This window comes from Gambusia affinis, linkage group LG14 (genome assembly GCF_019740435.1).
Source record: "Gambusia affinis linkage group LG14, SWU_Gaff_1.0, whole genome shotgun sequence".
In the NCBI taxonomy this organism is placed as follows: Eukaryota; Metazoa; Chordata; class Actinopteri; order Cyprinodontiformes; family Poeciliidae; genus Gambusia; species Gambusia affinis.
The window spans coordinates 9,300,867-9,325,935 of NC_057881.1; the positions used below are offsets into that span (position 1 = coordinate 9,300,867).

The 25,069-nt window shown below is 36.9% G+C and overlaps 1 protein-coding gene across 3 annotated transcripts in view; it reads right to left on the reverse strand.

Annotated features, from left to right (window-relative positions):
- Nucleotides 1–471: 471 nt before the first annotated feature.
- Nucleotides 472–25,069, reverse strand: part of celf3a (cugbp, Elav-like family member 3a) — a 49,692-nt gene continuing 25,094 nt past the window's right edge. The window contains exons 4-14 of one of the 3 annotated variants that reach the window (XM_044138191.1): nt 19,385–19,433; nt 14,853–14,978; nt 13,062–13,141; nt 11,072–11,215; nt 7,922–8,066; nt 6,451–6,600; nt 6,158–6,217; nt 5,917–6,021; nt 4,811–4,954; nt 4,587–4,719; nt 472–1,375 (exon numbers count right to left, since the gene is read on the reverse strand). In XM_044138191.1, coding sequence (XP_043994126.1) covers nt 4,592–4,719; nt 4,811–4,954; nt 5,917–6,021; nt 6,158–6,217; nt 6,451–6,600; nt 7,922–8,066; nt 11,072–11,215; nt 13,062–13,141; nt 14,853–14,978; nt 19,385–19,433 — 1,131 coding nt within the window. In that variant the 3' untranslated portion in view covers nt 472–1,375; nt 4,587–4,591. Of the gene's footprint in view, nt 1,376–4,586; nt 4,720–4,810; nt 4,955–5,916; nt 6,022–6,157; nt 6,218–6,450; nt 6,601–7,921; nt 8,067–11,071; nt 11,216–13,061; nt 13,142–14,852; nt 14,982–19,384; nt 19,434–25,069 lie in introns of all 3 variants that reach the window. The other 2 variants (XM_044138189.1, XM_044138190.1) reach the window with 2 other exon arrangements.

Sequence of the window (25,069 nt, forward strand, 5' to 3'; positions counted from 1 at the left end):
TTCAACGGATTTGTGTGGTACAAATAACCCGCCATACACTGGCATGTCAAAGAAGGCCAAGGCATGTTTAGACTCATGAGACCAAACCCAGAAGGTTTGTGGCAGACAGACTTAATGCATACCGAAGCTGCGGTTACACACTCACACACGTAACTCTTTTCTGTTTTCTTTGTGCCTGACCTGAATATTTCAATCAGAAATTACAGAAAGGTGTTTTTTTCTTTTTCCTTAAATGGCACGATATGAGGACGTATTTACGCAAATACTTCTAAATGCTTTAAAATATATTTTTGCTATAATTTCGGGGTACTAACAATGTTCCCCTATTTTGATTTCATGTAGATTTCCGCAATACCTCTCCAGTCCCTCGGGGGGCGCCATAGCTCTCTGAGGAATCACGCTTATGTGTTTAACCAAACTCTTAAATTATTTTTCTTTGGGATATAATAAACATAAAAGTTCAACAACATATTTTTTTTCTAAATTGTACTTTATTTTCTTTTAAAGACATATGTTTTAAAACAGCAATTGTAGAGAATAAATAAAGAAAAATGTTTTTTTTTGTTACTTCCATAGGTACATTTATGCAATTAAAAACTCTATAATAATTGTGTTCATTGTTGTAAAGACCACAGGAATATTCTCTTTTTCCCCCCTTCATAAATAAAAAAAGAAAGAAACTTTTACATCACCCCCGCAATCGAATGGATTACCAAATAAATTAAACGTAAAAAATCAAGATAGAAAAATTCCCAGCCCTTCCTTCCATTTTGTTTTATTTTTAAACGTAGTGGCAGCAGAGAGTGTTACTTTGAGAAGTTTTTAAGTCCTCCATTTTTAAACCAAGGTATATACAGCGAGAGGAAATCCATGTCGCTTCCACTTTTAACCACTCCATGTTTTTACTTTACTTATAATTAATAAAACTAACTCTACATAACAATATTACCAATGGCAATCATACAGAATAGTATTTTCTTCTGCCGCCGACTGTGTAGACTGGCCTTTTCTTGGCGCCATAGACCACAAATCACACTATACATTAGAACCCTGTTCAGTAGAATAACATAATTGATATGCTTTTTTTTTTCTTAACATGTATATCTTGTTGCCGACGATAGAGTATGTACATAATATAAATGGATCCAGCTGTGGAATGATAGGAACTCTGGAGCACTTCGGATACTGTGTGGATGCGGAGTCTGTCAATGAGTTTGTTGCTGGCTTTACAGCGGTTAATGTTGTTTCTGTAAGCGCATACACGGGATACTGCTTGTTGTGAAGTGTTGCTCCTGTGCTATACGGTTGGTCAAAACAACCAAACAAGGCTGGGACGTCCCCCAAGTGGTTTTCTTGATTGACTTCTTACGTTGTCCTGAAAATTAAGAAGAAGAAGAAAAAAAAAACAGAGGATTTTGTTAAACACAAATATCAACCATATCATTGTAGTTTTTGTTTAGTTTTTTTAAAATCAGGAATCTTGCAATACACACGGGACAGTCATTCTGCTGCAAATGTGCTCACAATCTTAATAATTTCTTATCTCTTAAGCAAGGCAGCTTATTTCAAAACATGCAGGGTAGGAATTCTGGTAGGAATCAGCTCTTCACAGTTTAGAAAATTGCCCAATAAAGATTATTATAGCACAAATTATGCTGTACTGTTATTATCGGTTTACACTCAACATCTCTAATGGTTCGTGATAGAGGATGTCTCAAAAACAAGATCAATTTTCACTCCAATCATGGGAATAATGCAGGACTAAAGCAGTAAATATAATATTATGTGTAGATAAAGCAGAATAAATATCTAAACCTTTTAAGAAACACTGATCCTTTCACTTTTATATGTATACAAAATAAAAATATTACACATGAAACATAGGAAGCATGCTAACAAAAATTAGTTGTAATCTGAACAACTAGTTCCTCCTGAAGCCAGATGTAGAAAACGTAACATATTATGTGAGGAGTCTGGACTCCAATGGCTCAAAATTAAGTTTGTTGTTGCCGAGTCTCTGAGGAGTTGTGATGAGACTCATTTATTCTGCTTGTAGTCACTAAATATTCTTGTTCTGCAACCATTCAGAATTTAAATACAAAGATAGCAAATTTAGAGTAAAATCAGAATCTTAAAAAACAAAAGGACTTCATAAAATCGAACTGATAGATGATTAAAAGAAAACGTTTTGCAAATTAAAGATGATGGAGGTCAATAAAATGTAAATTATTGCAATGACAGCATTTATTCTTTGAAATTAAACAAAACTTTTAGAAAACAGAAAAATGTATAAAATCAAATTTCTTTTCAATTCTGCATTTCCATATTTAATCACACGTGCTAAGAGGTTCTACAAATTTTATATATGTAATAATTCCAATGTTTTCCAGACACAACTTTACAGAGTTAAGCTTACAATATAAAATAAAGTTCAAAATTTACTAAAAATGAAATGATGAATGAATGCAGGCTACAAGAAAGGAAGAAAAGGATGGATAAACACAAAGAAAGAAGGGAGAAGTAACAGAACATAAGAAAGGAATGACAGAAGAAAGTGAAAACAAAAAAGAAAAGATGCTGAAGAAAAGGAAACAAGCAAAAGAGGGAGGAAGAAACAGGAAGAGGAACACAAGTAAGAACATAATGAAGGAAAGAAGGAAGGACTGACTGAACACTGCAAAAAACAAAAATCTTACCCAGTATCTTTGGTCTAGTTTTAGTGCAAATATCTTAATACACTTAAAACAAGACAAAACAAACCCAGAAGAAACATGTCAGCAAGATGAAAGGGCTTGTTTTACATTAATAACTATTTAATGCTGATAAAAAAAAGTACCAGCTCCACTGGCAGATTATTTCACTTATAACAAAATTTTTTTCCCATGTTATAGTGAAATAATCTGCAAATCCAGATTAAGTACTTTTTCATCAATATTAAGGGATTATTTACTCAAAAAAAGCTCCTATATCTTGCTGAAAAGTTGCTTATTCATTTTTGTTTTATTTTATTTCAAGTGTACAAAGATAATTGCACAAGAAACTAGGCCAAAATTACTTGGTAAGAATTTCTGTTTTTTGCAGTGAAGAGAATAAAAAGAAGTGAAGATGGAGGGATGAAGAATGAAGCAACACAAAAAAAAGCAGAAAGGAAGTCAGTAAGAAAAGGAAAAGGGTGAGGAAGGAAAACGCAGAAATTGATTTTCGCACTCTTTATGGCTGCTACGTTTCAGAACGCCTAGAATAGTGGTATCAGTGTCACCATACGATTAGAGTCTCACACCGACCCGATGCCTATTTTTAGCATGTATGACTTATGATTTCTTATTCATTTGGAGTCCCAGAATTCCTACAGAGGAATGCAGCTCCTCAGCCAGCAGCACAGAAACCAAACAGCTTCACCTGAAACCTTCTAAAATCAGGTTAACACCTCACAGCACATCCACACACTCATATGAACAGCAGGACTGCTTTTCCACATCTATAATATACAACAAAACATAACCACATTTAGGTTTGATTTCACACACAAACAATAAAGCTGTGAACCACCCGACTGGGTCACATTTAGGACATTTTAAGTCGCACGGAAACCCAGCGAAGCTCAGGCACAAAAAAGTCACTTGGAATTAAGTTACAAAATCCAGCACAACTACCACACTAAACAGAAAGGAGATGTAAGAATGATAATCATGACAGACAAAAATAAAACTACTAAACAAAAAAAATGTTTGGAGAGAAAATCTAAAAGCTTTATATTTGATGCCTAATGCTTTTTTAACTAACAAAAAACAAAACAAAAAAACCCAGCATGTCATGATAATCAGTTACTTACAGATGCTTAGGTAAAGTGACATTTATCAATCAGTATTTTGCAAGGATATAAAAATCAGGACAAAAAAAATTTTAAAAGGAAACTCACAACGCACCAAACACAGTTCACGGTCGCCACTGTAACCCGCCATGCGGTTCAGCATGGCGAATCAAGGCAACGGCCCAAAAATAATAATGATTAAACAAAACTGCTAATGGCAACCATCACAGGCAATATCGCCACAGCAACCAAGACAGGCCATTAAACTTACGACGCTCTGAGAAGGAAGGGGGCGGGGTTTAGCGACGAACGTCTCCACGATATACGTTTGGCGATACAGTCTTGAGTGATTTTTTTTTTTACTACTCTTTTTTTTTTTGGTTTGTTTTTGTAGGAAAAAATTGCATGTCGCACAGCACAAAAACAATAAAAAAAAAATAAAGAAAAAAATTAATGATGGACAGCTGTTAACATTCAACCCTGTGACAGAACAGCAGTTAGACAAAACATTTAAAACAGAGTGAAAATCTCACTTTCTGCATCTTTCTCATCAGATCTCACACGTCAAAGGTATCTTCTAGACGTTTTCATGTTTTCAAGGTGATGCCCACATCATTAAAGTTAACCTACTGAGTTGTCATTGACTTTCTTCAGTATTTGAAGTGTGAGCTCCAAATTACAGCCACTTTGTATCCCTAATTCTCCCCACTCACATTTCCAGCTGTCAATCAGCCACTTCCAGTCTTTCCAAACACATTGATTTGCAGTCACTCACCTCCTTCAGTAAGGCCTGTTGGCGTCCTTGGGCCTCTTCAGCTGCACCTTCAGCCTCTTCATGCCGATCTGGAAGCCGTTCATGGCCTGGATGGCAGTCTGGGCGCTGGATGGGTTGTCAAAGCTCACAAAACCTGAGGTGGAACGCAGATGCTTAAAATGTCAGGAAAGGTTCTTATTATTTATTAAAATCCCTTATCTCCAGCCCTGTTCTTTGTGACTTACCAAAGCATTTACTCTGGTTGGTGGCTCGGTCGACAAAGACCTTTGCGGAAATGACATTTCCGAAGGGCAGGAACATCTGAAGGATCTCAGAGTCGGTGAACTCTTGCGGCAGGTGGTAGATGAAGATGTTACAACCCTCTGGACCTGTAGGCAAAGAAAAGAAGGTTGATGTACAAAAAGCCAATCGATATTTTCATTTATTAAATCTCTTTTTGAGGTATATCTCGTATTTGCTACATCCGTTACCTAGCAAAAAAGTGTTCTTACCCCTTATACTCATATACAATTTCTCAGATTACAGCCACAAACTATATTTATTTATCTATCTGGGTTTTTGTATGTGTTGGCTATTAACATGTAAAGAAAGTAACTTTAGCCTGAAATAAATGTGCATATTTTCAGCTAGTTTCTTATTGACTTATTTAAATAGAGACATTTTATAGGGGGGCGACGTTTTCAACTTGTTTACATTTCTATAAGTTGCATGTAAAGCCAATAATTTGTTCATATGTTACAACAAACCGTTCTAATGCTTAAAAAGTTTAAAATAAATGCTTTTCATTTGACTTCTTCACATTCAGTTAGCTCAGAGTTCAGCAATCTTTATAACTCTGAGACATTTGAAATGTGGATGATATAAAGAGCCACAGTTTGCAGATCTCTGAAAAACAATTATTTTTTAATTAATTTGTTGGTTTCAGTTCATTATACTGCCCAGAGTAAGACTCAATGATCACACTGCTGTGAACTCCAGAAGTATTATTACTTATATACAGAATAATTCAGTTTAAATCATTTAGACATTAGGCGTTTCTGGTGCACTTGTCAAAAGAGTTCAGTCTGTATTTTCATGCATTTAAAGGTCAAAGATTGTGTTTATCTTTGTTTTTACAACATTATCATATCTACTACAGCATTGAAGCAGAATCAGTCAAAGTTTAACCTCATATCATGAGCAGTGAAAAAAAGAAAAAACGAAACAAACCTCCTTTATCTAAACACGGTTTACAAACCAATGTAAAACATGATAAATGGCGGTCGACCCAAGCTTAAAAAAAGAAGCACACACTGCAGTGTTTGTCTAAGATAGTTCTGTTTGAGTTTACCTTCTCTTTGCTGGAGCTGTTGAGGCTGCGGCGGCTGCTGAGCCACCAGGGTGGGCTGGTGGGGGAACGGCTGCCCCACCAGGCTGTAGGCAGCAGGGTAAGTGGCTGATAGAGACCAACGACAGACAGAACAAATTTAAACAACGTTGCTCTTCAACAAACATCCGCAGCAGTTCCATCTCTGTACATAACTGGTATCTTGTGACTCAGTCATTAGCATTAATTAGCCTGCAGGGCTAACCTGTGTAGTGCTGCATGCCTGTGTACGCTTGCTGCAAGGGATCCAGGACCGGACTCTGAGCTGTAACACAGCAGACATATGCATTGAGCATTTGCAGTCAACAAATGCTCAATGCATAACAAAATGATTCAGAAATGTTATTCAGGGCACATCAACATGCTCCAAATCACATTTAGGGCTTTAGATTTATTCAGTTTAATCTTAATTAAGCCCTAATGTGATGCTTCTACATGAGTTGATAAGTAGCAGCATTAAGCTTTGTAAACTAATTTACCAATCCACTATCTCCATACCTTGATATGCATGAACTCCGTTAGTGTACAGGGTTTCTGTGGCTGACTGGCCATTGGGTGGAGCTGCCACAGAGGGGTAGCTGTTCACCGCAATGGGCGGAGGCAGAGCAGGAACGGGCGTGGCCGCGATGGAGGGAGGAGTGCTGGTACCTGTAGAAAAGTTTAAAGAAAAGGAAGCAGTTTGGTTTTATTTAAAGGTGACCTACACAAAACATGTTCATTACTTTTTTTTTTTTTTGCACAAAATTATTCTTAGATTATGAGATTTTGTTTTGGTCAGCTTTGCCTATTTTGAGCTCCTTTCTGAGCTCTTTTCACTTTAAATCCAAATAAACTGCTGCTGGCCACGCCCCCAAACTCAAAGTTTATGCTCAAACATGAAAATGGATGCAAACAGATGCGCAATTAAATAACCGCACATCTTCGAGAAGCAGAAGTGGAACCTCCCGCACAACCAACAAGAACGAAGATAGTGGTTTCTGAATAAAAAATCAACAACCGAAGGCTTCTCTTTTCCAGCAGCCATCTGACCAAACTTGCTGGAGTTCTGCTTTGGTTGCTAGGTGACAGGCAGCGCTCCCCTGGTGTTGCCAGGTAACGGGCTAGGCTTTGCTGGGGTCGCTAGACGAGGGATAGTGCCTGCTGATTTGTGACATTATATTCAGAAGGTTTTTGAAACAAATTATTTTAATCCAGACATTAACTTACTGCCAAAAGACAGCTGGGTATTTTTTAAAGCGATTTCTAGAAACAGTTGAGACCCAAATCCAAGATGTGAATTTTGCACAATAGGTCCATTTTAAAGTCTTGGTGATTGGGATCTAATGTGCACAAAACCAACTTTGCGAGGACTTTTTTTTTGTTTATTTTTGCTTTGGAATTTTCTGGATTATTTTGAGAATAGTTGTAAATCTGTGCTTTTTTTCTAAAACGGTTGAATTTTTTATTTTTTTTTTTGTCTTTCCATTATTCTGAATCTATTTTCCATCGGACTGTAATGGTACAAATTTTTCACCTTGTGAGATTTCACTTCCATAAAGAAAGAATAACACTGCTTGGCTTTTCTGCCACACTATTAGCGAACATTTAATCGATACGATCCAGATCAGCAAACTGCTAAAACCTCTTCTTTTAGAGAGGAGCTCAGGCTTTCTGATGATCACTTAATCAATATATTTGATCATATGCATCTGCTGCTTTACTCTCTTTACTCTTCTAGAGCTAAGAACATTATTTTTATTCTTCCTTCTGGATTTTTACTTTAAAAAATAACAGCATAAAATGATGTGTTGATATTTATCTGATAGCAACTGTACAAAATAATGCAGAAATCAAACAAAAAAAACAACAGCTAAACAAATTTGCTGTGCCTGTCCTCTTGGGTCCTACTCTCCTTGTGCATCTGTCCTCATATTTCAAGCAGAAATCTAATTAAGGCCAGCCAGGGCCAGACATCTCTGGCCCTCATTACCTGAGGACGGGGTGATGGATGCAATCGGCGTGGCGATGATGCTGCTGGGGTTGAGCGCGGCGAGCTGCTGCATCTGAACAGCCGCCACCGTGGCAACAGGAGAGAGATAGGCCGACTGAGCCACCAAGGCCTGCTGCTGCATCAGCTGGAGGGTGAACAGAAACACCGGTTTGGGATGGAGACAGAACAAACCAGGCAGGAAAGGACATGTTTGCAATCTTATCAATCTTTTGTCTATATTTTCAGAGTTACATCTTCAAAATACAACCTGTTTAAATATTCCCAACCCCTACCATGGTGGTGAAGGTTTTGAAATCAAGAGTCAGCATGTTTGAAGGTGACATCTAAACACCCAACAATGTAACACAACTCTCTGTAGTAACCTGTTCCAGTTTTTCAAACCATTTTCTGATCCTTGTAATGAAGGCCACTTGGGGTGAGAAAAGGGGGTCTCTTCACTTGGCTGTAAGTTTGTAGATTATACATGGTGTAGTTAAAACAAACCCAGCAAATGTCACCTGTCACCTCCTTTAACCCCCTTAATCCAGGTCATCTCAAAATGTCCTTGACGGACCTTTTAGGCTATGATCACACAGCAGGTATTGATTTATAAAATCAAAATTTTTTCCGCATGCTTGTTCATATTACTAATTAAATGTGACCACAGTGAAACTTCTGCGTGACCCCAAAGTGACCTGCATGAACATTGTTTAAGGAAGTAATCATGGACGGAGCCATTTGTGAACTGACTTTAAATTTTATTCAGCAATGAGAACTGACGTTATCATCACAAAAACATACCTACACAAAGGGAGATGATAAAACAAAAAAGTACGACTAGTGGCAATGATCTTTTTGTGAAACAAGTTTAGTAGAGAAGTCTGCTTGGATGCAAAGTCAGAGCTAAGAGTGGCAGGACTTTTTACATAATGTCACAATAGAAATTTTCAGCCATTGTTTACGTGAAGATTTGGCTTCTGCTGGTGCACAATTATGAAACATGATGAATTTATTTACCTGGATTAATACAGTTTACATGTCATATTCATACTACAGTTTTCTAAAATCATATTCTCCAATTATTTGATTTTCCTAGGTTGTTTAACTGGATTTGTCTGAAACTAAATAGCGTCACATCATCTCCTCGCACCACAAACTAAACAGATGTAAATGAAGCACAGCTAAAACTATTTGCAATCAATTAGCAGATACAGTCTTGCACAAATTTAAAGAGCGATTTGCAGTTGTTCTGAGTAAAAACCATCTAGTTAGTCGAGATCATGTCAATCAAATGGAGCATATCTCATTTAATGAGCTGTGCCTTCCGGAGAGTTTACTTTATCTCTTTCTGAAACAGATAAGGCCAGTTTCCACTTCAGGAATCTTTCCCAAGAACCAGAGCAGTTTCCTTCGGCTGTCTGGGGAGTTGAACGGAGTCAATTCTTCAGCCGATGCCTTGGAGGAATTTTAAATTTCTTTTAGAGTATGATCCCTTTGGAGAATCTTGAAATCGTTGATGCAGTTCTTCATGTAGTAATAGTGATTACAGGCTCTGGTACAAATGGCATTAAAGGAATGGTTTGCATTGTTTAACGTATTCCAAACTTGTTTCCTCTTGGATTAATCTTTGATCGTCATTTTCAGCATGTTATTTTCTCTCACACACACTAGATGGTTCAAATCACAATCAACAAAAATTTCATATTGACTACAGTTTCAGATTTCCACAAAGTTTGCATTTTTTAACTAATGTTTTTAGACTGAGACCGCTTTGAAACTGGACATACATGAACGGCTGACTAAAAGTTATTTTAAATTATTTACTGATACATGTTTCTGCAAAATTGTTTTATTTTTTTATACAGTGGTAGGACTCTATTAAAACTTTTAATCAAGGTAATCGAAATTAATTGCATTTTAATCTAAAACCATATTATTGACAAAATGAGCAACATTTTTAATTCACAAACCCTTTTTGCTGCTAAATTATTGGCTAAATGGACAGATGAGATCAGCAACAAAGATATTTATTGTTTTTAATCAGGTTTTTTAACCATCAGATTGGTGCAAAGTGCTATTATGCCTCAGTTTTCAGTTGCTTTAGGAGCCCCTAACCAGTCATGTAACTGCTTTAAAAAATCCTTTTTCAGAAATCTGAATGCCTAAATTATTGCTGGGGACGTCGGAGCTAAATGACTTGCATTGAGATGGTATTTTAGGTTTGAAAAGGTTCAATGACAGGCCAACTCCTTTTTAGTACATGATAGTCTTTTCCAGTTTTCAATCAGATTGTTTTTTTGAAGCAAAAATCAGCCCCCCATTGGCTGACAAAAGCAGTTTTTTCATCTATTGTTTGCGGATGCTGCTAATGAATCAAACACAAACAATACAAAGGTTTCATTTTAGGGCCTTTGAATGGAAATAAAACAAAACAAATGTGATTAGTTAAAATATACATAATAATTAATCAAAGTTAGCAGCATTAAAGTCTCAGCTCTAGTTACTGCAACTACTGTAAAACTTAAACTCTGTGAGTTTAACTCAGTTAAAATGTTTTCAAAAAAGCTGGAATTTAACAAAGCAACAGGTATAGAGGATCTCTGGTGGATGTAGTGAACCTCTGTGTTATTTTTTTTATATTACTGACACGGGAAGAACTGAGAAGGAACAACCTACTCAGTCAGTAACGTAGTTCACTGGACCAGAACCGCAGATGAAGCACATCGGGGGAAAATTTATACTTCAGAATAATCAAGTTATGTAGAATAAATGGAAGCACAGCTATACGGTGCTCAATAGATTGTCCACTTATATGTTTTTCTTTTGTTTTAAATAAAACAAACATTAGTGAGGGCAGACCTTTATATTTCTGATCCACTTACAAACTTCTATTTACCATGCAAATGCTCCTAACAAGCTATTAGTATGCACTCAGAAGGCTAAAGTTACACAGGATGTTTCCCATTAGTCCGTCTGTTGGGTTATAAGCATGTTCACAAATCAAGGAACTGCCTCTGCTTATTCTCCATACAATCAAGCATGGCTTCATCCGGCAGGAAAAGACAGAAGACAGAGAAAGAGGGAAAGAGAACTGGAACTAAAACTTAGATTGTGTTAGGAATGATTTTGTGTGCAGTGTGTGTTGCTCACGGCCTGTGTATAGGCGTTGTAAGCCCCAAGGTGCAGGGTCATGGGACTGATGACCCCCAGCTGAGAGGCCACCTGCTGCATCCGCCTCAGTCCCCGCTCCTTCTCCGAATCCGCAAACTTGACCACCAGGCTGGACGAGGCGCCCTGAGAGGGAGTCATAAAAAACCCCATAGATCTCTCACAGCAAAAAACTCTCGCAGTAAGAATAAAACAGAGACTTTTAACATCATGTGATCATCTGATTATTATTAAAGGTGACAGAAATTGGAGGTTGGTTTTGTGAAACGAATGCACACGTCTGCAGAGTCAGTCAATATTACGGGCGTGTAATTATCTGGCTTCTATAAATCTTCATTTTCCTTCAAAATAAGTGCAATAAATACAGAATGCAGATGAAGACGTAGGCAGCAGAGCAATGACAGAGTTCAATAAGCAAAATTTATGTCTAATCGTATGCTGATGATACTCTCCTCTCTAAATCAGTTGCATTGACAGAAAGAAAAATCTATGACAACAGACTCCTCACTCATAATGTCAGCAGTTCATCCACAGATTTTAATTTACATAAATCTTCTTTTGTCTTTTTTTTTTTTTTTAGAATTTTATTGATTTTAAAAATATATTTAGCTGAAAAGTACAGACTTTTATTGGCCGGATAAAATTTTAAATACGGGAAAAACAGAAAATCTTATCAAGTATTTTCAGTCTAGTTTCCTGTGCAAATATCTTAGTACGTATATGTGAAATAAGACAAAATGAACTATTCAGCTAGAAATATGGGCTTATTTTAAGTAAAATAATTCCTCAATATAGACAAAAAAGGTTCTAGCAATAAGTGAAATAATCTGCTAGTTTAACAAGAAATTATCCCACGTTATAAATTAAAATGTCTTCTTCAAATAGCTGGTACATTTTCATCAATATTAAGAAATTATTTACTTAAAATAAGGCTATATTTCAAGCATACTAAGATATTTGCACTACAAATTATGCATAAATACTTGGTAAGATTTTATACTTTTGCAGTAAACAAACTGCCTGCAGTTGTGTGTGTGTGTGCATAAAAATCAGGATAAAAATAAATAAATGGTTTAGATGATCAAAGCTCTAATAGTTTATTTTTAAAACCATTTTAAAATATGTTATTATCATGATGTCAGGGTATTTTTACTCATAATTGTACCCAGAAAATCTCACACCAGACCTTGATCTAGAACCAGATGTAGAATAAGCAAATAAAGGTGGATTCCGACCATACTGACATGCAAAGTATAAAGGAGTAATGAATAATTAATGTCACTAATTAACAAGTTAAAGCAGTATTTGATGTTACAGTGTTAGTAATGTGACTTTCAAGAGCTGTAATTGCTAAAAAAAATACATATAGATTCATAATCACTGAATTATATTCAATCACTTCGCTGCTTGTCTGCAACATGAACCGAGTTTGACCTTTGAACGGGTTGAGTGGCAGGTGCTGATCTGCCTGGATCACTTTTATTACATGAGCAGAAAAGTAACATTAATGTCTTGCTGCTTTTAAAGTTTTTTAAAATTTGAGAGAAACGGTTTTTACAAAATCCTCTGGTGGGGGTTTGCTGCAGAGAAATGATTTCTCCAGGGGTACTCTGTAATTTTTGCTCATCATTTGCATGTGACAGACTAAAGTTTCTTATTGCCTTTTTGTTTTTTTTCTGCTTTAGATTTTCCTTCTGAATTTTTTCAGTCAATAATCTGACATTGCAACCTTTCGGTGTATGCTGTTGCATTGCATTTCCACCACTAAGCTTAGATTTTCCTTCTTTGCATAAACAATTTCAATCAAATACAACTAAATAATCAACAGGGAACATGATAAATAAAATGTGCTTCATTTCTTTCTGTTTGTGATGAGTGGGAGAGTAATTATAAGTGGTGAGTCACCATGTGGCATATTTAAAAGGAGTGGGTCGCTCTGATGTATAACAGAGCGTATTTATTAGGAACTTACAGGTAAGGTGCGACTCCCATGCAGAGCGTTGATGGCGGCCTGGGCTTCTGCGTTGCTCTGGAACTTTACAAATGCACACCCTGCATGAAACGACACACCAGTGGTCACAAACTCACACACATATCCACACACGCATAAGGATTACAAAACTGCTTCCCTTTAAAAATACATTAGAAGCCGTCTTACATCCAGCGCTCCATCAGTAACCGTGGCGTCGTTAAACACGGTCCGCAGAACATTCATTGCTTCATCAATCATAACCCCGTAAACCACCTAACGCATCATTAGCCATGACCCATAAAACCTATAGGCTCATTAGTCATGCCTCATGCAACAAACGGAGAAAAATCTAGCATCTGTGTTGGAGCTGTCGCCGGACTTTGATTTACACGGCAAATATCATTAGCATTGTTGTTAGTGACAATAGTAATTTATACCAAGAGGAGGTAATGTGCCTCAGGGGTTACAAACAGTTGAACAAAGTCAATACCACTTCCACATTCCTGGCCCAGAGGCCGGTCTGAATATCCTCCTACGGCTGTATTTAAACACGCATTTTGTTATAAAGTTGCTGGAAATTTTATTCCTTACATCCTAAATTTACAAACATTAATCCTTCATTTTGACTTTAATGTAGTTAACTCACTCCGGAGCAAAGAGAAAATTGACCAAAGGACACATTCGACTGATTTGAACAAAAACACAACTACTCTGCAGATTCAATGGTCCCCCTGGTAAAGACATAAAAACCATACAAGTTAATAACTAGTTAATAACTTATGTGAACTCTGTGAACTTTTTCCTCCTGAACTGCAAAAACACAAAATCTTACCAAGTAATTTTGTCTGGTTTCATGAGATAATTTACAAGTAACATTTCAGCAAGATATAGCAGCTTGTTTTAAGTCAATGATTCTTGAATATTGATCAAAATACTTCGTCTATTGGCAGACAATTTTCACCCATAACATGAGGAAAACGTGTAGTTTTCTACATTTTTTAAGATAAACATGGATCCTCTTACATACTCCCATAAAGCCACAGAAAATTTTTAATTATTGCTTTGGCTGCTGAAATTAGTAACTAATTCTATTATCTGAATATTGTTAATATGATGTGACACAAAGGTCAGTTTCACTTAATTAAAGAGCCAGAAATTTAACCCCAATAAAAAAAATATGTTATTGATTCCTATTGTAAGGGTTCAGCCTGAAAACAATCTGTATAAATTAAAAAGTTTTATTTACCTTTATTTATTAGAGGTGCCACTGATTGAGGGACCAGTAATTTTGTTACAAACTAGTATTTTCTAGCATAAATTAAAGGTGGAGTGGTGGTGCATTTGCAGTAAAAATGTCACGATCACAATATTTTTTCGGTATTTATCACAATAACAAAAGTAGGAAAGTATATAAATATCTGGTTTTACAAAACAGTGTTACAAAAGTAGTGAAGGGTGAATGAGTGCAAATATGAATATTTAGCATTTTTGAACACAATAATTCCTAATTCTACATATAACTGTATAAATAAATACAACAGTTTTATTCATTTTAAATTTGAATGTTCATTTACCAGACTGAATGAACTGAGGAAGCATTGCTGAGAAAAACAAATCTCAATTTCCCTGCAGAAATCTTGTCAAACTTGATATGACATGTAAAAATTTTTTTCTTAAAGTTTGTGAAGAGACAGAGAGAGTAGTTTAACTTATTATATTTAAAGTAAAGCATATTAGATTGAAGTATCTTTATTTCTAAGTGTCCTGTTTGGTTTACAATTTTGCTGTTACCTTTGCTGGTCCCATCAGGCCCACGCAGCACCGTGCACTCCTCTATGCTGCCGAACGGCTCAAACATTTTCCTCACATCAGCGTCCGTCTGCTGTTTCCCCAGCATGCCCACAAACAGCTTCCTGTCTTCTGAGGGGAAGGAGGTCGCCAAGATTGGAGGGAACAAAGCAGGACGGCGCATGTGGGATTAAGAAGAGAGGAGAAGATGTTTTATGAGATTATTATAAGATCCATAAATGAGAAACAGAATGGAGGACGCAATGCCCCAGAACGCCACCAGAGTGCAGTAACAAGAGCAGCTCAGCAAACAAATAGCATCTGGCCATGACTCAAATGTTTGTCACCCACTGAGAAGCAGCTCCGTCTGTCTCTGAAGGATCAAACCAGAAATGTATCCGAATGTTGGAATCCGTCCACAACAAATCGCCACGTTTTTACATTCCTCCACATTATTCTTCTGCACACTGAGACATTAGGAGAGCTCCAGATACCATCAGTCACCCAGAGCTGATGTCAGTATCTGTCGCTCATTTACATACAGCTTTAAATGTCAGCGAGGCTGAAGATGAAAATGTGGTTTGATTAGAAACACCTGCCTGCATGGAGCTTTGGGTAGGAAGAGTTTAAATGCCAGATAATGAGGCTTACCAGATTTTTTTTTTTCAAACCTCAGTCAGATAATCAATGTAAGAAGACAAAAACGTGGCGAAATTCATGTTTTCTATTAAGCGTTGGTTTTAAATTAGGCAGTTTTGGGGTTTGGGGGCTTCCCACTGCTTCATTATTGCCAATTGTCTTAATTAGAAAATAATATCAAGTGTTACGTTAAGTAAAGCAAATGTGTCTCCATTAAGCTAAAATGCATGATAATTAAACAGCCTGCTGATACTAATCTACTAAAACAGTGAGCTCCCTCGTCTAAAAAGATTAAGATGATGTGTTAAATGTAAACACAAGGAAAGCAATGCTCTTAAAATGATCTACTACAGTAAACAATTATATTGTTATGGTTAGATTGCATAAGTTCATCATATTGATGTGAATTGTTTTCATTTGGCAATTTATACATACAAAAATAACTCCAATGCAAATATTTGGCAAGTTGCAGCCCTTCTTGTAGCCAACAAGAAGCTGCTGGCATAAATGTTGCAGAATATTTGACCTTCTTCTTACCAGAGTTTACTTAAACTGTATAGTCATACAAATTTTAAATGTTATTGATGAAGCTTTAGAAAAACAGTTCCTAAATGTTAATACTAATTGCAAAACCATATCTGTTGTGTTTTTAAGATCACTGTCCTGTTTGAACACCCAGTAGTGTACAAGTTTCAACTATTGTCAACGATCAAATATCCAGCCAGAATTATGGATCATTAGGACATTGTTCTTCTAGCTGTCTAATTATTCCTTATTCTTACTTCACTAGTTAAAGGTTTCTGGTATTTTTGATGGTGATTTGCATACAGTATGTATAATTTTGTTCCTGTATGGATCTTGTGTAAAATCCAAAGGAATTTTAAACTTTTGGAGCCAAGTCTTGTTTTAAAAGTTCATTAAAGTTGTAGGTTGTAACATCAGTCTGGCTCCAACAAAAAACTGTTAAAATGAAGCATTAAAAGCCCCAAAATTATTTTGACATTTATAATATGTGCATGTAAATTTCAGCCAGACACTGTCGCACAAAAATAATATCACCTTTGAAATCACAAATGCTTTTCTTTAGATTCAAAAAAGGAAGAGTCTCTGAAATAACGTTGCAATATTTTACAACATACACTGTTATGGATTTTAGAGTTGAATCAAAGACGCATTGAAAAAGGCAGAACCATATTATTTCTTAAAAAGTGAAGAAGGTTTAAGTTAAAAAAAGAGGATACAAGTTTAGAAAAGCTGCAGTGCCGTGACTTCTGCTGACCACTGAGGAGAACGAGCGTCTCGCATGTTTTCAGCAAAGAGGTCAAAAGCCAGCATCTGTGATGTTATGGGCTGCTTTACAAAACTTGGCACATTCAACTTGCACATCTGTGAAGGCCTCATTAACCCGCTGAGATCAGAGGGAACACATGTGTGTGTGTGTGTGTATATCACTCTGAGACCTGGAGCGACTGCTGCACGCCTTTCTGAGGAGCAATCAGCACAACACGACCATTTGGCTCCTTCACTGAACAATATCGACGTAAAGACTTTAAAAAAATGTTTAAGATGTTAAATAGATGGCTACATTTAGCCAAGATTAGCAGGAACTAATTAGCATTGTGAAATTCAACATCTCTGCATTTAAAGCATGCCAAAGTCATCTCCAACAAAACAAACCTAATGTACAAACAAAGCGACACTTTCAGGATATAAGACCTGCAACTCAAACTGTGAGCTGACATTCATGCTAAATTATTGACACATCTTAATACAAAAATGTGGAGATTGTACAAACATCGAGAAAACTGTAAATCTTAAATCTGTTTAGAGTTGCTTTTAAGCCGTAATAAATGAAACACTAACCAACATTTTTGACGTGTAACGACAGCATTTAGCAAAATGTAATGTTTCAATTGTCGATTTTTGTCTTTTTATGATGTAAAGCACTTTGAACTGCCTTGCTGCTGAAACATATTATACAAATGACTGAGTTGATTGATTGACGAAAATACATGTATTCCTTACACATTTTCCTGGAATTGTCTTCTTCAGTGAAAGGCTGTGAGGCTTGATATTTTTATAACATATGTATTGAAGCAACACATTACAAATGCACTGAAAACTATTTCTGCTAAACAAAGTTAAGTTTTATCTGACATGCTAATGCAAATAATTTCATTGGCATTTGATGCCGTTTTCTTAGATTAGCAACTTTTTACTAGCTGGTCTTTTTATGTTAGGTTTTAATTTGATGTTCCATAACAGAATTTGATAAAACTTTGTTTGCTGTGACTGAAATTAACTGAAATGGTTTGATGATTATTATGTGAGGAACTCAATGATGTCTTTTGATTTGATCACATATGTTACCTCTGTTCAAATGATTTTCGCAAAGTTAAAAATGAGATCCAGATAAATAAAAATCGTGAAGTTAAACCTGGTTTAAAAACAAAAAGCAAAAACGATTTATTTAGGTGTAAAAGAAAAATCAAAAATGAAAAATAATGTGGCTGCATTATTTCTTCTAACTGGGGATGCAGAGTTAAGAGTTAACCACAGTTTTATAACTCAAGAATCTTATATCTCAAGAGGCTTAAAGTAAATTAAAGGAGCTGCAGGAATTTCACAACATGAACTGTAAATAAAAACGACATTGTAAGAAACAAACCTGGCTAAATATCAAACATTTTTTGCCTCGTTAAAGGATGTGCAAAGGTGAACTTTTTGGCCTTAATTCTAAAAGGTTTTTGTATAAAAAAAACACTGTTCATCCGCCCAAAATACCAAAATCTACAGACAAGCATAGTGGTGGCAGCATCATGCTTTGAAATTGTTTTTCTTCAGATGGAAATGAAACCTTAGTGAAGGTGAAAGAAATTATAACAATTTGCTTTATCTCTGAGCTAAGATTCAACCCAAAGCACAGAAGAAATTTAACACAATCTGATACCAATAAAGACTGGAGAAAAAGTGTAGTAGCCTCTTTCAGCCAGCTGACTGGCAGTGCATAACATCATGTGAGAGAGGTGCAGCACCAAAATGCTCATTAAAAGGAAACCGAAAGAGTGAAATCTATTAAAATTACTAGACTTAACAGATTTGTCCTATGTTGCTTCTTAATTCAGTTTTTTGTTGTTGTTGAAAAACCTAGTTTGTAAATAAATTTAATCCTATTTAAAGGGTAGAAGCAACAATTCAATCTGGATAGACTCACACAGAGAAAGAGAAGCAGTTAGAAGATTTAATGATACAGAAACTTTGGCGCTCGAACCCGGCGGAAGACTTGTGAGCTGAGGATCACCAGGCAGGTGATCGGTCCAGGTTTAGCTCAGGGTAGTCTTCCCCCCGGTCCGAATACTGGTGGTGGAACGGAGCCTTGAACGAAGGAGCAGAGAGGGAGCTAGGAAGATGTCCCTGGGATGATGGTGGAGATGGGGAGGAGGTGGGTCAAAGCACGGCTGACGAGCGAGAAGATCCGGGGAGGCTTGTCCGGGAGAACGAAATTGAAAGCCTTCTGATTATTCGACCAAAAATTGATTTCTGAACTCTTCCTGAGTAAAAATACTAGTATTGTTGCTTCTAAAGGAATATGAGCTTGTTTTCTTTGAATTATTTGATCATTTTACATTTTCTGCTAATAAATACTAAATTTTTGCTTGGAGACATTTCAGTAGTTCATAGAATAAAAGAACAAATGTTCATTTTACTCAAACATATAGCTATAAAGAGTAAAATCAGAGAACTGATCCTTTTGCACTGCTCTTTTAATTTGTATACGTGATTTTTGCTGTGCAATAATATATTTTTTCTAACTGCTGCTAACTGACTTGCCAGTGTTAGTATTTTTAGTGTCTGAAGAGGCGATGGGTTTCTGAGTAGGGACAGGTAACCCTTACCCCCTCTGCTCTCACTGTCCGCCGGCTTCACCTGGATCGGGCGATTCATCTACAAAGAGAAGCAGAACAGAAACAGGTCAGCATGTAAACAGTTAAATGGAGAAAATCATTTGGAAATAAATGCCAGTAACTGTTTTCAGCATTACATTTACTCAAAATATAAATGACTTTTCTGCGATTTTCACGAAATACAATTCTTAAGTTATTCGTCATGCAAAATAATTACTATTGACATATATGATGATGCATGTTTTGTACACTTCTCCTGTATATTTTCTCTTCCCAGTTCGCCTTGCAGACCACAGCTGACACAGATATGTGTCATATTACATTTGCAGTGTCATACAGCTCCCTCTTCCTCTCCCCGCCCCTATCTCTCTCTCTCAGAATCTGCTCTAATCCTGCCGTGCACCCCACACAAAAAGAAAAAAAAACCACAGGAAAAGCACACACCCACGCGGGATTGGGGAAGTGATAAGATTAAGAACACTCGCCAGCTAATCTGGATTAAAGGAGCACACAGCAGCAGAACACAGAGAGTTTCTGAGCCTGACGGAGAGGCAGAGATGAATGGAAAGATAGCCGTAAAAACAAATAAGAGGAAACGAGGAGACCACCCAACACTGACATGAATTAGCTAACCTTTTCATAATTCATTAAGAGCCAAGCTGCTGAAATGCCATTTCTCCTTCACCTCTCTATTGTCCTATTTAACTAAAGCTCTGTGTGAAATTGTGCACACGTCAGTCCCTTTACAATCTTGCCCTTGAAATGTATGGAGCATGAAAACGGTGAAAAGAGGAACTGAATGAAATTAAGACAAAGAATGAACAAGAAAGGGCAGAAAGGGGAGAAGGGCGGGATTGGGAGGGATTGAAGGGAATAGAAAGGAGCATATGGAGCAAAGGAGGGAGGTGGGGGAGGTGCAAGCAAAGAAGGAGGGAGGGTTGGCTGACAAGTCGAGGTGAGAGCAACAGAGTGACACTCCGTTAACTGTGGCTTAATGAAGGTCTTAATTATGGGGCTGGTGACATTTCAGCCAGTCACTGATCCCATGCCACCGATTGATCTGCTGTGATCGGTCACCGGGAGATGATATCGATCTGTTCAGCGGTCGCGATCCTGCCGGCAGGTCCTGCATGAACAAACATCTCTGAGCTCCTGCTCAGCTGACCTCAGCCGACTGAAACACCAGCAGAGGCCTCCTGCGTCTCCATCATCAAGAACGTCCAATTGATTACACCAATTAATGGGATGATGGAGGGGGTGAGAGGCATCCTCAAATCAGTCAGATGAATGGAGGTTCGCTCCTGTACTCACTGATTTCTAGTTAAAATGATTTGTAAAGTGCTGTTTGGTGTATCACTTGGTAGTATGAGAGGGTTCTCCACTGTTTACCACTGGAAAAAAGTCACTTGTTATTCAGCCTGCATACCTTCAACACACATTTACTGCATTTGCAGTAAACATTTGTTCATTTAGAAATGGTATTCATCGTTTTAAACCTATTCTTTTGATTTAAGTGGTTTTTAGATGAAAATAGAAGCTTTAGAAAGGCAGTCAAATTTCTGTGTTTTTGTTTATTAACTATTGTTATTTATTTATTTACTCATTCATTTATTCATTCACATTCACTTATAGCACTATTAGGTATGTATATATTTTATAAATTATATGTCTAAAGGTTATGTTTATATTATTAATATTTAACATATTGGAAGGAGTAGCTTGTCATCTAATTTCCCCTTAAAGATCAATAAAGCACATTCTTTTCTGTTAGCATTTCTCTTAGAGTTTGTCAGAAAAACAAGTGCAGATTCAGTCTAAGCTGTGAAATGTTTTGCTCTTGTCCTAAAACGTAATTTTGTAATTTCCTGTTGATGCTAACACAGAGCTTTTGTTAGCTTGGACAAAACAGAATCTGTCAGAAAAAATAAAAAAAATAGATTATCTTTTTTTCCCCATCTCTGCTAGATAAACAGATAATGTCATCTGTATATTTAGGGTACAATAGAGAATCTCATTTTAGTTGTGTTATTTTTATTTCCATCCTAAACAGCTACTTTTCATTTTTGTAGAGCAGCTAGCTCAGCTGGAATGCTAACACACTAGCATGTTTGTAATCTATAATCACAGGCTGTAGAAAAAAAGTCCTCTTTTGTATTCATCTTTATTAAACACACAGTTTTCTATTTTTCATGACCTTTAGAAGCAACAAGTGGAGATTCTTCTTCTACTTTGTTATTCTCATTTTTGATATAGCAGCTAGCTAACTCGCTAGCATGTTTGTAAACTGGAATAATTAATTTGTGGGGGGAAAAAAAATCTTATTTTATCTATTTTATTAAACAGAAATTTTTTAGATTTTTTTAAGCATCTTTGAAAACAAAAAATGGAGATACTGTTACTGTTGTGTCATTTTTAATCAATGTTTTATGCTAATTGCTAACACAAGATTGTAGGTTACATAAACTCTAACAGCCACAGAATAAAAGAAATGTACTGAAAACTTACATAAATACATTTACTTTCTCTCTGTATCCTTAGGAAACGATCTATAGAGATTCAGTCTTTGCTGTAAATGGCTACTTTTTTGTCATCCTGTAGCAGCCAGCTATGCAGCAGTAGCTTTTATATGACCTGAAAATATGTAAAGTTATTTTTAAACCCATCCAGTATTTATCTTTAACTATAATCCTCTTTTTAAGGATAATTGCAAATTCAGTTTCAATTTTGCTAGTTTTATTACTGTCAAAAACTGTGCACTGGTCACATATCTGTTTAATACATCTTTAATCTTTACCATTTATAGTGTTTGGGACAATTAGTTTCAGCTGTGTTGTTTTTATTTCTGTGCTGAAGTGCTATTTCTGTAGAAATTTGCCATGCTCCAACACTGATGCTAATTCTGCTGTTGCTTGCTTTAGCATCTGTGTTTCTGTTTCTAATAATGTATTTGCTAAATTTATTTGCTAAATCCTTCAGCCACCACAAGGGGGGACTGCACCCATGATTGCTCCCTAATATTAATAATCTAATGTTTGAAAGAAACTGTGTTAATCTGGAACAAAGATTCTTCAAATTAAATCTAACAAACACGACGTCGCATTGGGGCAGATTTTCTAACCTTATGACTTTAGTTTATATGACAACTTTGATTGATGCAATGGAAAATAAAAACATTCCTCATCCAATATTTTACCACAGGCTGCCAAACAGCGAAGGCAGCGGTGGCGCTGATAAGGAGAGGAGCAGCAGATGGCTCAGGAGATTGGAATTAGAATATACAAGAGGGAAAACAGGGAGAAGTGGAGGCCATAAAGGCTGCACCACTTCAGATCAGCTCAGCAAATAGGGTTACCCTGAGCAACATGGGGAAGAGATGCATGGAAAGGAGAAAAAAAATGAGAGCACAAAAGGTGCCTCTAGGTCAAGAGATGGTGAGATTAGATGTTTAAGAGGGAAGAAGAGCGAGGGGAAAAATGAAAGACATACATTAAAAGAAAAATGAAGAGATGATGGAGGGAGCGCTGATGCCTGTTGAATGTTGCCTTGAGAGCAGATGCAGGGAGGAAAAAATATATCTCTCTAAGCCTGAACCGCTAACACACACTTTACAGTAATTTGCTCTCTCCCTCCTCCTCCTCCTGTTGCTCCTGTCCCCTCCCCTCGGCTTGTTTACAAAAACAGTCCCATACTGAGCACAGGCAACACAGAAGAAAAATAAATTTAAAAAAACCTGATCAAAAACTCCATTATACAAGTGTGTTTTCTCTACTTGATTTTTTTTTTTTCTTCACGCCGTCTCCAAACATTACATACAATCATCCTCCAACTGAACAAACAGTTTCTGCTCAAATACACGCAGTTCGCCTCCCATGATGTATCTGGGGATTTGACGTGGATTACGACATATTAAATTCATGGATTATCCAATCAAATCATAGCAATGATTGCCAGCATGACCACCACACCCATGCAATCCACATTGACAAACACAAAGGTGCGGCAATCTCTCTGTTTTCTCACATAAACAGCTTTTAGACAGAGGAGGAGTCAAGCAACAATGACATTTTTCTCACCCTGCTGATCATTACCTCTGTTTCTTTTTCGTTTTTTTTTTGGTTTTTTTTTTTGCTTCTACAACACATTTCTGACGTCTGTTTCCTCTCCTGTTCCAACCCATTTTGTTTGTCTACCCTGAAAAGCGGCTGCTCTGAATGGTAAATAAATCAGCAGAGCGCATCACCCCTGCTCTTTCAAGAACATTTCAGCGGGGAGGCTGAGCTGGGTGGGGCGTGTAGAGAGAGAGAGAACGAGAGAGAAAGAGAGAGAGCGGCGAGAAGGGAAGGGGGGTTTACAAAGACAATTTTCCTGTCTTCACCTCCCCTCCCCTCTCCATCACACAGCGCTGGTCATTGCATCGTGCCGGTCGCATAGCAACCTGGCATCCCTCGTCCCAGCCGTCTCCAGGCAACGAGACCTGCGACCGTAATCAACCTGCCACCTCCCCTGCCTCTACCCCCCCTCCACTGCTGCTGCTTTGCTTTTGCTCCCTCGCTTCTTCTCCTCCATCCGCCTCCTCGCTGCGAATGTGCGTCTTAACGCTTAGATACACATGTGAATTCCCTCCATGCAGGTGGAAATTGGGTGTATATTCACAAGCAGAAAAAGAAAAAAAAAACAAAAGAAGAGTTAAAAACAGAGATATAAAGAGGAGAGAGCGGTGATAATGTAACCACACGTGGATGAACACACAGATGTACGCACACATGGACAGACGGAAAGAAAGCACAGACGAACCCTCTCTGCTGCCAGCCAGTTGCTAAATCAATCAAACGCAAAGAGATGGACAAAACAACGCTGCTACAATTCGATGATATTTAATCAATGAGCGAGTATTCAGAGTAAAAGCCGCTTCCTCCGGTGTTGTCTCTAATCTTACAGGGTTCAATAGCTTGTCCAGCCTTACAAAGGAGCTGACAACGCAGTCGTTTCATCAGACAGCCAACAAGAAATCCCTCAAAGTGGACATCAAAGCGTAAATGTAAAACAATTGTTAAGTCGCTTCGGATTGTTAAATATTCATGTCAGTGTTGTCTGACTCGACGCGGTGAAAAAGACTAGGAGGAGAACTAATTTAAAGACATTGTTATCTGTCCAGGGTTTTTTTTTTCTATTTAAACTTAATTAAAAAAATGTATTTGTATATATTTTCATCATATATTAGAGTTGAGAAAATGATAAATCCTGGAAGTATGAAGGAAAAAAATCCCCAAAACCCTTTTTGTTAGTTTTCAGAGCAGATGAGAAATAAACATTTTTGAAAGGCCAACTAAAACAGAAAGCCACAACCATATATGAATACTGACAATCTTGTGACATATGATTTTCTTGAAAAAAAGAAGAAGAAAAAAACATACATTTTTGTTCATGCATTGTAGCCACTTATTAGTCATACAGAAAAAAGGAAGTGACCACTTTTAATATGAAAATAAATTATGGGTTGGCTCATCACCTAACCCACAGTTACTTAAAACTGTTAATTTGTTGGCAAATATTTCCCCTGTAGAACATGAAATAATTGAAATACTAGATTTATAAGAAGGAACAACCAAAATTTAAGGTGTAGGAAGTAAACAGCCAAACCACTGAGGAAACTAACCTGAATTGTTCTTGAGCATA